We start from the raw sequence: 14492 nt of genomic DNA, 5'->3' as shown, positions 1-14492 counted from the left end.
TACCTCACAGTGGAAGCTATTCAAAGTCAAAGTTATTATCATAGATCAAATAGAGCTTTATGCTCAATTGGAAGTACTTATAGGTTAAGCATGACTCGGCTTTAGCCAATTATTAATTCTTAAAAGTTAAATGATCACAATTCAAAAAAGTGTAAAAAAACATTTGGAAAAACAGACTGAAACTAAGAAGTTGCAGAAAACATTTAGACGAATAAGGATAATCAAATGCCACTTCCTAATAAGATAAAATTATTAATTTATTTGCATGAAATTGTTTTCAATCACCTATCTCGTGCTAAATAATTTGCATATCCCAGTTGCATTTGTGCACTAAAACTAGACCTTGATTTAATTAAGATGTCCTTGATTTTTGTTGAATGAAAATTAGACAGACAATAATTCCAATTGGAAAAAAAACCAAAACTTAATTAAGTTATTTGAGCAAATCAATTTCCAAACCACCATAATTATTCTACTTGGGTTGCCAATCCAACCATAAAATTGCGAAACAATTTAACTATCATATCTAAGCAAATGAATTTAGAATCTACAACCGTTATTCTACTTATTATGGTGCTAATCAGTACTTAATCACTGAGCTAATTAACCTCAATTTAAATGGCATCTCCAATTTCTGTGCAAACTCAATCAGGATATGACTCGAACATAATTTAGATGACAGAAGTTGGTGTAATCTGGCAATGCTTTACACATCAAAGAACTCAACACCGAAAAAGATAACCAGATTATAAAATGGCATTGCATAAGACACCACAAACAACAAGTTAGTGCAGAATAAAGAAAAAAAAAAGGAAAAGAAAAAACATATATTGCATAAGCACGTCACCAGAATACTTACCATTATGCGCTTCAAAATGAAAAAATTACCATCACTAGGATCCTCGAAGCTTGGTTCTCCACTTGAGTTAAAATTATGTTGATCAAGACGAAAATTACTGAAGGAATGGAATTGGTTTTTCTTTATTTTCGTTGGCATATCAACATCATAGGAACAATTCCAATGAAAAGCCAGCCATACTTCACCGTATGATCCACGGTCAAACCTTCTCTTTAGTATATACCTAATAAACATGATAATACAAGATTAAGAAAAGACCATTCTTTTGTGACATAAAAGTGACTAATCAATGTGACAGACAAAAATGTCTTCTACAAACACAAAAAAGGAGAATTAGACAAATTGTAAGAAAGAGTAGGTCTTGTTTGAATGATTAGAGAAATAATATTTGATCAATATCATGTGAGGGATTGGAATAAGGAATGAATACAGTCTGAGGAAAAGGACAGAAGTCTGATATGAGAGTAGTTCTTTCTTGTTATTATTATCAATTCAAACGATTAATGAATATCAAAGAATGGGATAATATAAAAATGCATACCGTAAGTTAGGCACTTCATGCTGTACTGATTCTGATATGGTTTCATTATAAGGAATTGAATCAAGCAAACCAAGAAGTTTTGCAAAAACTTCAGGACTTGCACATTGACCTTTGTTTGGCTCATGATGAATATCAATGAAAGAACAAAATTTATGATCATCATATAAATCAGGAGATCCACCTCCAACTGAATGACATCAGAATAAGTCAAAATAAATACAGATATTAAAAAAATTAACCAAATGAATTGCACTGTGCTGGCCACTGCCACCAAATGAACAGAAGAACTAAACATAATATTCAAAAGGCCACTGACTTAAAAAATAATAATAATAAAATACAAGAAACAAAAAAGTAATAATTAGGTATTCAGATAATGGTACAACACCAATATTAATGCACAAGCAAATGTATTATCCCTCAGATAAAGTATTTGGCAAATCTAAAACAGACCATGATAATGTTCCGTCAGTAGTCACAGCCTATAGAATAACCATGCTAAAAGTAGACAAACTTCAGATTGGGCTTCCATGCATTTGATTCTTAAACTTCAACAACAAAAAAAGTGCATCCAGTATTTTATAGTTTATATGAAAATGCAACAAGCAACTCAAAATAATATCTACAAAGTTTCGTATCTGAAGCAAATTTTCAAAAAACTACTAGGATTTTAGCAAAAGCTGCTCTATAGAAGTGTATTGATTGGATGCAAGATAAGAAGTTGTTGATCAATTTTACAATATAGATGAATAGAGGATAACAAAATCCACAGTAAAGTTTATCAAACAGATCACAGTGCAGTCAATGGTATAAAGATTAAATGAGATATACTTAAAAAAGAAGACTCAAAAAGAGTATGCAGGAAACAACTTTGGCAAACCAATAGAGAAGACATCTAAATCCTCCTTATTTTAAGAAAACTCTTATTATAGATATTACGGAATGTTCATCTTAAAAAGTTAACTGAGCAATAAAAACCAAGCATGAAACTTACTATAGGTGGCTCTGTCTGATGCTGGTAAAGCAGTAGACAAGTCTTGCACTTCATCTTTTTGATAACCTTTTGGGCCTTGAAAAGCAAAATCCATTGTCTCATTGAGATTTTCAGATAGGTAAAAGCAACCAACTCTCTTGTATTTGGCTGCAACCTATAGAAAAGCAATCACCAGAAGATTTTGTTAGTCTATGTCTATATAATAACAAATAAGTAACCAAAAAAAAATTCCTCATTTTACTTCAACATACAAAGAACTTGAGGAATAGAAAAAGTTCTTCAGGTTATACCCAATGATAACAAAGTCAAAACACAATAAGAGAAGAATATGAAGTATGTGGCACATACAAGCAGTAAAGACTAAGAGTACTGTTATTAATTTACCCAAGGTCTCAAGTCTCCATCAAAAAGGCAAAAAGAAAACCAATTATGTTTGCCATAAACACAGGTGTAGATAAAAGAAGCTTATACATACCAACAACCGCTTAAATTTTAGCATAATTTGGTCAATATATTCCATTGGCATCAAACTTGTACATGGTGCATCATTACCTGAAGAAAATATAAGAAATGAACTACGAGCTTCAAATGGCCATCTTAAGTAGTTATCCAACCAAAAAAAAGCAATTAAGATAAAAGTGCAACAACAATGCAACAATACCGCAGAGATCCAAGTTAACATAATCCTATGGCATACAATAAATTCTATAGGCGATTAAAGTACAATTCAATTCCATATAACATTTTTTAATGCATCCAACTAGAGTTCTTCTTGAATCACGCTTGCAAAAACTATGCCTGCCCAAGAATCCCATCTACCACTAGGGAACCTTCCTTAGATTAGTGTCAATAGCTTGCTAATGGATGTATCTTGACTATACACATCAAAATTGAAAACGCCCAAAGCGCCCATCCCACCACCCCGGCTCCCAATAAATAATCATAAAGAATTACCCCAGAAAACTACCTAAAGCAGCATACATGGCCACCGCTGCAACAAACTTGTTAAATAAGGCCTTTTATACAGAAAGAAGTCCACCAATCTAGATAGCCCAATACATCAAACAATTTTTACAAAAAGCATCCCACTAACTCCATTCAAAAAATAAATGCCACAGTGTGCCCTGTACAACTATGTTAATATAGCCATGCAATTGTCATGTAAACATATAAATGGAAATAAAAGAACCATCTAAAGTTGTAAACAAGCATGCATCACCATCAACCATAGAAGAAGTCCCAATGCCCACTATCTTGGCACCTACCCCAATGTGGGGAAAAGAATAACCATATAAATATGACATATAAGTTATCGCTCAAGTCAAGGATCATAGAAAGCACCATCTAATGTGACATGCATCACCATTCCCAATAGAGGTGGGCATGGCTGTTTGATCATGAACAATATGTAAACTTTTGCACAATAACATGCAAAATGATTGCCTAACCTGAGCACATCTGCTTTACTTCATATATAATACTTCATAATGCATTTTTGCCACATGTTGAAGCTGTTATAAACTTGGTCATAGTTGTGCAGGTCACTGAGCTTCCTACAAGCTTGACTAATAACTTATGCAACACAAATCACAAGAAAATATGATAATGGCTCAGCAGCCATTGTTAATAAAAGTAGAAAGGTTCAAGTCTAAGTCATTATCATGGTATCATGGGAATGGGAACACACATTATACATATCTTTCAACATAATTCCTTGAACAATAATTAACTACTATGGCAAGTTATCAACTAAGTCCATCTACATGACACACAGTGACATGCAGCATTATAGCAAGCCAGCACCAACAAGTTGTAAGTGTAAGAAAATTGGCAATGAAATCAAGTCAATTCACAAGAGAACATTTACCTGAATTTCCATGTATAAACTTTTCCGATCCACGAGATGATCGCTCAAAGCATCCTTCTGGACCACACCCAGCTTTCAGGACCACACCGGGGACAGCAAAGGATCTCAGCGGAACAACTATAGTTGCCATGTTATCTGTAGTGCCCCTCTCGAAAGCACTCTTAACTATGAAATCAGCCAACGATTGGCCTAACACCGGAACAAATTCTAAATTGACATTAACCTCCATCTCCCTGTCCCATAACAGATCACAGACTTCCTGTGTGGTTAATTTCTCAAAGATACCATCAGACGCAACAACCAGATAACTATCGTTGCTAGTTATTGCATGCCAATCTGTCACCTCAGGGCTGGATATGACACCATAGCTGAGTATGGTCAAGAGAAAAAAAACTTCATCAATTGTGTCCTCAGATTACATTAACAACAAATGAGGTCAAAAACAGGTACTGACATGAATCAGAACCAGCAATCCGAAAGCAATGCATCATGACAGGGAAAAGAAGGCAATCTTGTCATTTCTAGGGCAGGATATAGGGGTCAGATAGTTTATACACTAAATAAAATTCAGAAAGTCCAACTCAAAATTTGTGGTGAGCTACACGATTTTGGTAGTAAAAGCCAAAAAAAGAAAATCTAAATCAAAGTCACATCAAGGCAGTTCTTCATAGGAAACTACCGCATAAAGAAAATGAATGGTGCATAAAAGGAGGTTAAAAAGGTCTCCCTTGTTGCTTCACTAAAAGGATTTTTGGAAATAAATAATGAAATGTCTAGTGGCAATAAACAATAACTATTTGAAGGCCACAGCAATTTATCAAAGCAAACATCCAACCAAAGGAAGCTTTTGTGGGTTTTCCTTCTTACAAAATGACTAGAAAAACTAGCAAAAAAGTATACTGTTTTGAATAATTGGCTTGATTTGTCAATTTAATATTTGATAAATTAAAAATGATTAATGTGCCTTCCAAATTCAACGAAGTTATGAAGCATATGATCATCTAGAGTTATATTGCTACCACATATTCTTAAAAATCAACATGTATGGAAAAGGTAGCAGCTATATATGCAGCATGGACAGTTATAAATGCAAGTATTATCATAGATATCCTTATATAAATAAATGCATGTATATGTTCCTGCGCAGTGTATGTAAGCAACTTTAGCAGATGACATCCTTCTTGAAGAAGATTTTCTTGCCTGAATAGTAATGATTTGAGTCTGAGATAATTGACCCTTCGAAAGATCCTCTTGATCATAGATATGTTGTACAAATTATATATTCCATGACCAAATTTTACGAGTGAGACACTTAAAAAGAGAAGGGGAAGATAGTAGCCAACCAATAATAGAATTTAGAGATAATGATAACACAAAAGAAAAACTATAATCATTAGATATAGTTGCAGAATACATTTTCAAACCATCGAGGCCAGAATTAGAGAACTGGAAAACTACTAAAGGCTCCTTTAAATTAATTGAAATCTATCCAAGCTCCAAATGACATTTGCAATTTATATCAGACAACTAAATTAAAACAATAGAGACTGTTACAATATTAACTTAAAACGACAAAAAGAAAAACCACTTTGGTCTCTATGCATAAAAACAATCAGCTATTAAATAATAATAATAAGATCATATTGGAGAAAATCATCACTAGGTGCATGTCTGTATAGCGTAAATACCTAGCTAGCTCAAGAGATTACAAGAAAACAAAACATAACTATTTGTTATCAGTTACCAAAGCAACTTTTATTTCATGGAAACGTTTCTGTAAGAACTTTCCTCATTTCCAGGTCGCCTCAAGAGACTCTAGAATTAAAGTTTCAAAATTGGATAAAGTGATCTATTTGCCAAAATAGTATATGGATTAAAGTGCTTTGCAACGGAGTACCATTTCCAAACCACGAAGACCTTAAGAGCATTCATGTCATACACAGCTCAGCTATGTCCTTGGATTCAACCAGCAATTGGACCTAATGGCAGGGAGCTCTTCGTCCTGGCTGGACAAACCATAGGAATGAATCAAAAGCTCATATCATGCTTTCTAGTATTTCTGTTAAAGGATTGCATACCAGAGTGTAAAAAAGGCTCTTAGATAAAGTTACCAAAAGCTATCAGAGAAAAGCTCATGATAATCTAAAGAAATGAGATTGGTTGAACAAACTTGACCAGATGTACAAGGACTGGGAACCAAGTAATAGATAAAGATATATATTCTCCAGCAGGATTGTTAGGCATTGAAAATTAACTCGCTAGAGAGGTTGCCTCAAGTTTTGAGGTTGTATACACATCCTACACAAACCCTTCTTAGAAGCCTATACACAATGATTATAATCAATCAATCATTCACCTTTCAAAAGAAAACGAACAACTGGTCAACTTTAATATCATTAGTTAAAATGGTCTGATCACCTAAACGTACAAATTTAGCTAATTTTAAAAACTAATGTCACCAATGCTCTAAAATTATTTTAAAAAAAAACTGTACTTTTAAAGTAATAAAATTTTACCTCTTAAAAGCCATATCACCAATTGCACGAGTTACAGCAAGCTCACCATTGACACGGAAAACACCAGCCCATTCCACAACATAACCACCAGCAGCTTCTACTCGATTCCTCTCATCATCTCTACTTGGATGATGGTCCTTGGTAAGCTCCTTAACAAGATAGCTTGGTATTCCAAACTTTGTTGGCCTAAACTTTCCATTTTTCTTGGCAGAATATGTAGCTCTACGTCTAATTCGGGCCCTCAACTTGGAAGAATTAACTGTGAGAAATAAGTGGTAAATATACTTCTTGAAATGTCATTTAGATAGTGAGATGTAAACAAAAATTATATAATAATAAAAATAATAAATAAACAATCAACTTTCTCATGTCATATAGAACAATATTGAAAGTGTCCTTCAAAGGATAATTGAAAACCTTCGGAAGAATGATGAGGATCTTCAGAGCACATGATAGCTTTAGAGTCACCAATATTAGCAGTTAAAATATGACCATCTGCAATAAGAATGATAATAGCTGTTGAGCCGGACTCAAAATCTTTAGAAAGAGCTTCCTGCAGCATTGCCATCTACCACACCTCAGAAAATAATGCTAAAGAATAGAATAGAATAAAATAAAATAATGGAACACAAACAGCCCTTTCCTCAGAAAATGTTTCCTCGATATCATGGATTGCTCTCAACAATGATTCTTTTAGCATCAGCATATGAAACGATCTCTCAAAAACTATAGGAAACATCCACCTAGACCTGTGATTTGAAGGTTGTTTTATGATTCAGATCTGCGCTATTTAAGAAAGATAAAGGGATGGGTCAAGTAGCATCAATTTTCTAAATTTATCGATGATTAATGTAAATATTTAGATTTATGAATAAATTATCAAGCCACAGATGCAACAAAATGAATAAGAAATCAGGGAAGAGGAAGCCAGTTTAATAATTTACATCAATACATAGAAATAGTTACCCAATGTTTAAAGGAGCTTAAAAAATTGGAATCCCTAAATTATATTCATGGGCAGTGAATACGCATATTCGGTTGATGGATAGTTAATAAGCATATTCAGTTACTAACTCAAATTGTTGGCTTGGTTATATTTTGTCCATTAGTTAAGCAGATCATAATTAAGCCAAAAGTTCAACTGCCAAAAAACTTTTGACAAATAATAAACCTAACATATTGCTAGCCTTCTTAAAAGCAATATCAAATTAGTAAATAAATAAGGACATAGAATATCAGGACAAACAGAAATATAAGATAGTATGAAAGATTCAGAGATGATAAAACACACCTGCCTATGTCCATATATTGTGATCTTTTCCCTTCATCCAAATTAAGCTCTTGGAAAATTAAGTTCTGTACTCCACTATATGTCAATCGTTCAGAAGAACTCTTCATGACTGAAGAGTAGATAAGATCAAGGATAAAATACATATGCAGAACAAAGTATTCTAGCAAAAGCTTGGAGGCCATATCACTAGCTTCTTCACCATTGTGCCCATCAAAAATGGCTACCAAGCTAACACTTATCTCCTCAACACCTAATCTCCCTGTGCATTCCAAGAACTCATCAAATAAAAACAAGGGATATCAATGAAGATTTCAATAGAAAATATAAGTAGTAATCAGTTAGTAGTTTTTCACACACAAAATAAAAAAATAAAAAAAAAGCCAATTCTTATCTTGGGCAGCCCAATATCTTAATCAAATAAATACACTTCCTTGTAAAAAATAATATAAAATAAAATAAAATAAGAGCATTGATCTATATATTTCATTATCATTATGTCAACTTCAAGAAAAATTTCTCATGAGATAATTATTCTTCCAATTAAAAAATTCCATAGTCCCTCGATGGCAAATCATCATAAAACAATAACTCAGCCTTATAATAAAGAGCCTAAACATAACTATAGTGTATTACAAACCTACAAATGCGCCCTGATATTACAAACCAAAAGCTTATAGACAAAACCTAAAAAGAACTAATTGTACAATTAGAAAGGTATCACAAATAAGAAAACATAGGCAACTTATAAAACAAGGATTGAATTTCACAAAAGAATCTACAAATTTTTAAAAATTAAAGGTCATGACAAATAAAACAAGCCCAAAAATCTTAATCATAAAGTGTTGCCATTCAGCAAGATCATACGAGAATGAGCAATAAGAAACAAAACAATAAGCCAATTTCTAAGGCACAACCTTTATAATAAAGAGCTTGGGCATAACTGCAGTCTATTTTAAACAGAAAAATCGATGAAGGTTGTGCCTTAGTCATCCAACAAGATCATAAAGTGTTGCCTTTCAGCAAGATTATACAAAAATGAGCAATAAGAAACAAAACAATAGGCCAATTTCTAAGGCATAACCTTTATAATAAAGAGCTTGGGCAAAACTGCAGTGCATTTTGTACAGAAGAATCGATGAAGGTTGTGCCTTAGTCATTCGGCAAGATCATGAATTATTGCCATTCAGCAGATCATACGAGAATGAGAAATAAGAAACAAAACAATAAGCCAATTTCTAAGGCACAACCTTTATAATAAAGAGCTTGGGAATAACTGCAGTCTATTTTATAGAGAAGAACCGATGAAGGCGTCCAGAAATTACAACCCAACCAAGAATTCAATCTCCAGCTACTATATCTGAAAGGAATTTGGCAATCAGCAAGACTTTACAACCATGACCTATAATAAGACCAAACCCCAAAAATATCCAATTCTAACCCAGCCAAGAACTCACTGTCCAACTACTACCTTTGAAAGAAGATTTAACAACAAATATTCCGTGGACCAAATTCTTTATATTAAAAAATATAAATATCCCAGCCAAGAACTCAATCTCCAATTCTTAAATCTGAAACATTTTGCCAGTCAGAAAGATTTCACAAAAACGAACAATAGACCAAACCCAAAAGACAAAGCCAATTCTCTAGATAGAATAGTCTCGCTAATATGATAAAATAAGAAATTTCCAAAATAAAAATGAATTTTGCAAAAGAATCTACAGAAATTTCAGGTTTTAACGCCATGATGCTAAAAGCATACGCCCAAAAATCCAAAACGCAAAGCGTTGACAAACAAAAGTCAGATAAAATTAGAAACAAGAAAGAAGACTAGATTCCAAGCTAGCATTCGAACTGTAAAATCTAACACACGATTCAAAATTTCAAAACCACGATCAAAGAATACAACAAACCCTGAGCACCCTTATCAAGGGCAGCAACTCCCGAGTGAAGTATGATTCCGATGCAAAGTCACAACCATCAGAACAAAAAATCATACCAAGAAACGGAATTCGCATTCCAATGGGCGCAAACCGCGCGGTCCTCCTGCGATCGTCTCCGTCCCTGGTGAACAGCCAAGTGGCATCCAGGAGACGAAGGACGTCGACGGAGGTCATCGGGAACAAGGGTCCAGCGTGGGCATTTGGGGGAGCGAAACACCGCCGGGGCGCCCCCCTCCTTGTAAACAGCGAGGCATACCGGCGATTCAGCCGAAGAACAGGGCGGAGCCGAGCTGAGGAGGAGGAAACCTAGCAGGAAGAGGAGCTGAAAGGACATTAGGGTTCAAAGCTTTTAGGAACGAAAGCGCCAAGCAGTGAAACCGAGGGCTTTATATAGACTTGATCTCGCGGAAAGAAAGAGCCGTTGGGGGTTGCCGTGATTATTATTACCCAGAATTAAATTTAGAAATAAATCAAAATTTGGGTTTCAAAATTTGGAAAAAAATAATAATAATAATTGATTTTCAGATTTAATTCTTAATTTATCAATCAAATATATATTTTTTCAGATTTTTTTATTATGATATAAATCTTGGATTTAGTTTTCTTGCTTGAAATTTCAATCATGGGTCTAGATTTGTAATAAGTATAAAATAAACTTTCAGTTAACCAAATAGAAATAACCGGGAAAATTATAAATTTTTAAAATAATTTTACTACAAAAAAAAATTGCCAATTTTATTTGTGTTACATGTCCACCACTCTACATGAAATTAATGGTTTTACATCTGACGAAAAAAAAAACAACCAAAATCTAGAGATATATATAATGCCACTGATGTTATCTTCTCTTGTAAATTGCATTACATTATTGGCAGATATAATAATAATCTAATTAATTTAGGAAGCTCAAATGCAGTTTTATTTGGTTCAAAATATAAATAAAAATTCAAGCTACCAACCATTAAATAAGAGATAGAAAGAACTACTTTGAGCTCAAACTTATTGAATAAAAAACTTAATACATAATTTAATTCATATAAATAAGAAGAAATGAATGTAAAGGGAAGCGAACCAATCCATTGCAGAAGTCAAACATAAATGATTTATGCACCAGATATACAATATAAGAAAAAAAAATTATATTTATATAATATACATAAACTATACTGTTAGGGTACACATTCAAATTTGGTCAATAGTGATAATGATAATTTCACAGCCAAAGCACAGACAGACCTTGTCTTAAGACAAAGATTACTTATGCTTCAACGCTGCACCAAACAATGCATGAGCAAAGAAAACTAGATATTATCAACAACATTAGGCATTTCATAACAATGATTTCAATACTGAGTTTTGATTATGTTATGACATGCACCTTATCAAATACACAAACCATAGAATCCAACAAAACCAGGTGGTCTTCAGTGAACCTTATTCACCAGAATACTTAATATGTATACATATGGAGAAATACAAGGACTAATCAATCTTATTATTGGCCATTAGTTAGCCTCCACAGCATGACTAGCAACTTCTTCATTACCAAAAGCAGCCAAGTACTCTTGCCTGCATAATAAATAAACACATAAGAGAATCTTAAGAAAACGGGATAAGCATACAATTAGGTTTGAATCCAGAGGTATTTATAATGTGGTTACAAGGCTTTACCTAGCAGGGAGATGATCATGTGGACGGTTATACGGAGTCCACACAGGCTCACCGACAAACAGACGCATTGCCTGCATAACCAAGCTTGCTTAAATGAAGAATAATAACCCCAGAAAACAAGTTTCATTCATAGATCAATAACTTGAAAATTGAGAGCAATAGTTAATGTATCTAAATTCAATCGCTTCAAAATGTTCATGTTCATTTACATCGAGATTAGTTATAAATCTAAAAGCCATAAGGAAGAAGAAGAAGACTTCATCAAGTGATAGATGATTGTTGAAGGCGACTAGATGATTCATGCAAGCTGTGACAAAACATTGAGTTTGGAAACAAGAGTTTGACTAGGAGCAGGAGCACATAGATATCAGATCCCTTTAGAATCCAGTATCGTACTCAATGCACATTGGTGATAAAACACACTTTACCTTAATGTAGTTGTTTGAATCCAATGTAAATCGGTGATAGATTCCAGCAGGCAAGACTATCATGCCTCCTTTCTTGACAGCTACACGAATCCACTGGTCATTTTTGTCCCTCAAGTCAAAGTAACCTTTTACCAAAAAAAAAAAAGTATTAAAATCTAGAATATGTAAGAAAAGACTATTATAAACACGTAGAATAATTGCCCAAGTTCATGTTAGTATGCAAAAAATGTATACCGCTCCCTTCAAGACAATAACGAATCTCTTCATCAGTGTGCAGGTGCTCTTCGAAAAAACTTTTAATCTTGGCTTCGTAATTTGGTAGTTTTTCTGGGCACACTTCACATATGTCCTGGAAAACATATAATAACCATCAGTTCAGCAGTTCTCTTAATGACTAGTATTCTCTCTTTCTTGGTTACTAACAGAAAGAAAACAATATTTTGGTCAAAAGGCCAACCGTGTAAGAATAGCCACGGGCCTCACGAATCTTTTTCAGGTCCTCATCAACTTCATAATTATCAGGATTGTTCAAGCGCCAGCTGACAACACCCAGTTCTAAAAAAGCAAAAAATAAAAAAAATAAAATAAAAAATTATTCCTTTCGGTAAATTAATCCATTAGTTTCTCGCACATTAAAGGTCAAAACATAAGGGATGTGCAAAGAAATGAACCCTTGAGTTTTTCCAGGGAAACAAATTCCTTGGGTTCACGATGATGTGGAAGCCTCTGGTCTTCCTCACTGTCATCCATATACCAAGCCTGAAGAACTTCCTCCTTTCCGTCCTAAATCAAACGAACATTTAGATCAATCATCACTCCACAAGTAAAAAATTTCTAACTCCAAACAATCAACGGCAAGGCAGCAAGCATAACAAGCCCCCATGTACTAAAACATAGTAACCTAAACAAATAGTCATCATCATCAAAGTACAAGTGGCAATGTCATGAACTCAGGAGAAAGGGACAAGGGGAAATCATGAAGGAAAAATGTGTAAATGTTTCTGCACACAAGCAATCTCAAATCATATCTTTCAATATATATAGAAAGACAAAGAAAGCAAACCTCTATTTATAAGCGTTAATGGTTGTCTTAACAAGCAAGAATAGGTCAGTAGTTTCAATTCAGATCACAAGCACAAGGATGGCATATTTTCAAAGGTGACAAAAAGTAGAAACCAAAAATACATAGCTTGTTCAGGCTAAACCGCACAGCTATCTGACCGCATCCTTCAAGGTTGTAAAACTGAATTATAACAAGCTAAGGCACTAGAACTGGAACATAACCTAGCTATGACGATAATTGGACTAAAGAGAAGACTATCTAGTCTATCTTTGATCAACAATGAAGTTTTCATTGTTTAACACTTCAACTTTCTGATTTCAAACAGAGTAAGCACTTGACCTTAGCAAGGGATGAACCTTAAAATCCAACACAAAGCATAAAAGACTGCAAATCAGATGGAAACTAATAGTTGATTTAGTAATTTCTACTATTACTTTCAATAGACGAAATCACTTTCCATTTAAAACCATCTATTCTCGTTGCAAACCATCAAATTGAGTAGTTAACTAATTCATATTCTAGAGCTGAAAAAACTTTAATATAGCAAAAATGTGAATTCACATCCATAAACAGTAATCCTTGAGACATATCAAAAGTTAACACACATTTTCACATCCCAGAACCATCAAAACCTAATGAATGAGAATAATTCATTTAATTTATCACTTTCCATGTCAAAAACAAAATTTTTCACTACAAAACATCAAATTTCCATCTTGGAAAGTCTAGTCTAATCAAATAACAAATCAATTCCCATACATGGACTAATCTTCGAAAAAAAATCTCCAAAATCAAAGAGAAACTTGTTATTTTTCTGCAAAACTTTGCCGAATCCCAACAAATCATAGGAATTGCTTCAACTTAAGGATTAAACATCGATGACACCAGATCAAAATCAATCAACAAAAACCTCTTACCTGAAATTCACTCTCCATCGCTCCTCCTTTTCAACCCCTCTCTCTCTCTCTCTCTCTCTCTCTCTCTCGCCCCCTCAAATAATGGGAAGCTTCGAGACATGGAGGTCCTTATAAGGTATGCGCGGGGAATATTGTAAAACGGATCCGGATCCGGATCCGATATATATTTCGGATTCGGGTTTAGATCCGCTTTTGTTGTTTATCACAGTGAATTAAGGAAACCGGTTTATATTTTTGCTCTTGCGGTACAACCATTATGATGAATAAAATACCAACAATATCCTTTTGACTTTCTATAGATTCATTGAACCAGGCCAGAAAATCTCTGGATGAGCCAGTGCAGAAGCGTCATTTGCATGATTTTCTGATTTTTAATATACATCGTAAATAAAAAAATTCAATATT

At 33.9% G+C, this 14492-nt stretch overlaps 2 protein-coding genes across 12 annotated transcripts in view; both read right to left on the bottom strand.

Annotated features, from left to right (window-relative positions):
* LOC120250083 (probable inactive protein kinase At3g63330) overlaps positions 1 to 10322 on the bottom strand; it is a 30962-nt gene extending 20640 nt beyond the window's left edge. For 4 of the 11 annotated variants that reach the window (XM_039258845.1, XM_039258847.1, XM_039258846.1 and 1 more), the window contains exons 1-9: positions 8069 to 8327; positions 7421 to 7526; positions 7195 to 7330; positions 6778 to 7036; positions 4262 to 4629; positions 2870 to 2946; positions 2395 to 2548; positions 1401 to 1587; positions 860 to 1082 (exon numbers count right to left, since the gene is read on the bottom strand). In XM_039258845.1, the coding sequence (XP_039114779.1) occupies positions 860 to 1082; positions 1401 to 1587; positions 2395 to 2548; positions 2870 to 2946; positions 4262 to 4629; positions 6778 to 7036; positions 7195 to 7330; positions 7421 to 7526; positions 8069 to 8250 (1692 nt within the window). In that variant the 5' untranslated portion in view covers positions 8251 to 8327. The other 7 variants (XM_039258848.1, XM_039258851.1, XM_039258849.1 and 4 more) reach the window with 7 other exon arrangements.
* A 992-nt stretch (positions 10323 to 11314) lies between these two features.
* LOC120250085 (1,2-dihydroxy-3-keto-5-methylthiopentene dioxygenase 2-like) lies at positions 11315 to 14176 on the bottom strand. The gene is made up of 7 exons (XM_039258858.1): positions 14088 to 14176; positions 12779 to 12890; positions 12565 to 12662; positions 12342 to 12456; positions 12108 to 12232; positions 11680 to 11750; positions 11315 to 11577 (listed from the first exon to the last, which is right to left on the bottom strand). The coding sequence occupies exons 1-7, from the start codon at positions 14103 to 14105 to the stop codon at positions 11514 to 11516; spliced, it is 603 nt and encodes a 200-aa protein (XP_039114792.1). The 5' UTR covers positions 14106 to 14176; the 3' UTR covers positions 11315 to 11513.
* Between the last annotated feature and the right edge of the window lie 316 nt (positions 14177 to 14492).

Source organism: Dioscorea cayenensis, chromosome 19 (assembly GCF_009730915.1).
Source record: "Dioscorea cayenensis subsp. rotundata cultivar TDr96_F1 chromosome 19, TDr96_F1_v2_PseudoChromosome.rev07_lg8_w22 25.fasta, whole genome shotgun sequence".
Classification (NCBI taxonomy): Eukaryota; Viridiplantae; Streptophyta; class Magnoliopsida; order Dioscoreales; family Dioscoreaceae; genus Dioscorea; species Dioscorea cayenensis.
The sequence above is the reverse complement of the archived record's forward strand: the minus strand, read 5'-3'. Positions and strand labels throughout refer to the sequence as shown.

What these genes read in the sequence shown, in the direction of transcription:
- LOC120250085 (XM_039258858.1), bottom strand. An exon ending in TTCCCTGGAAAAACTCAAGG is followed by an intron (nt 12,663 to 12,778) that starts GTTCATTTCTTT and finishes TTGCTTTTTTAG; the next exon opens with AACTGGGTGTTGTCAGCTGG. An exon ending in ATTCAAACAACTACATTAAG is followed by an intron (nt 11,751 to 12,107) that starts GTAAAGTGTGTT and finishes TTGGTTATGCAG; the next exon opens with GCAATGCGTCTGTTTGTCGG.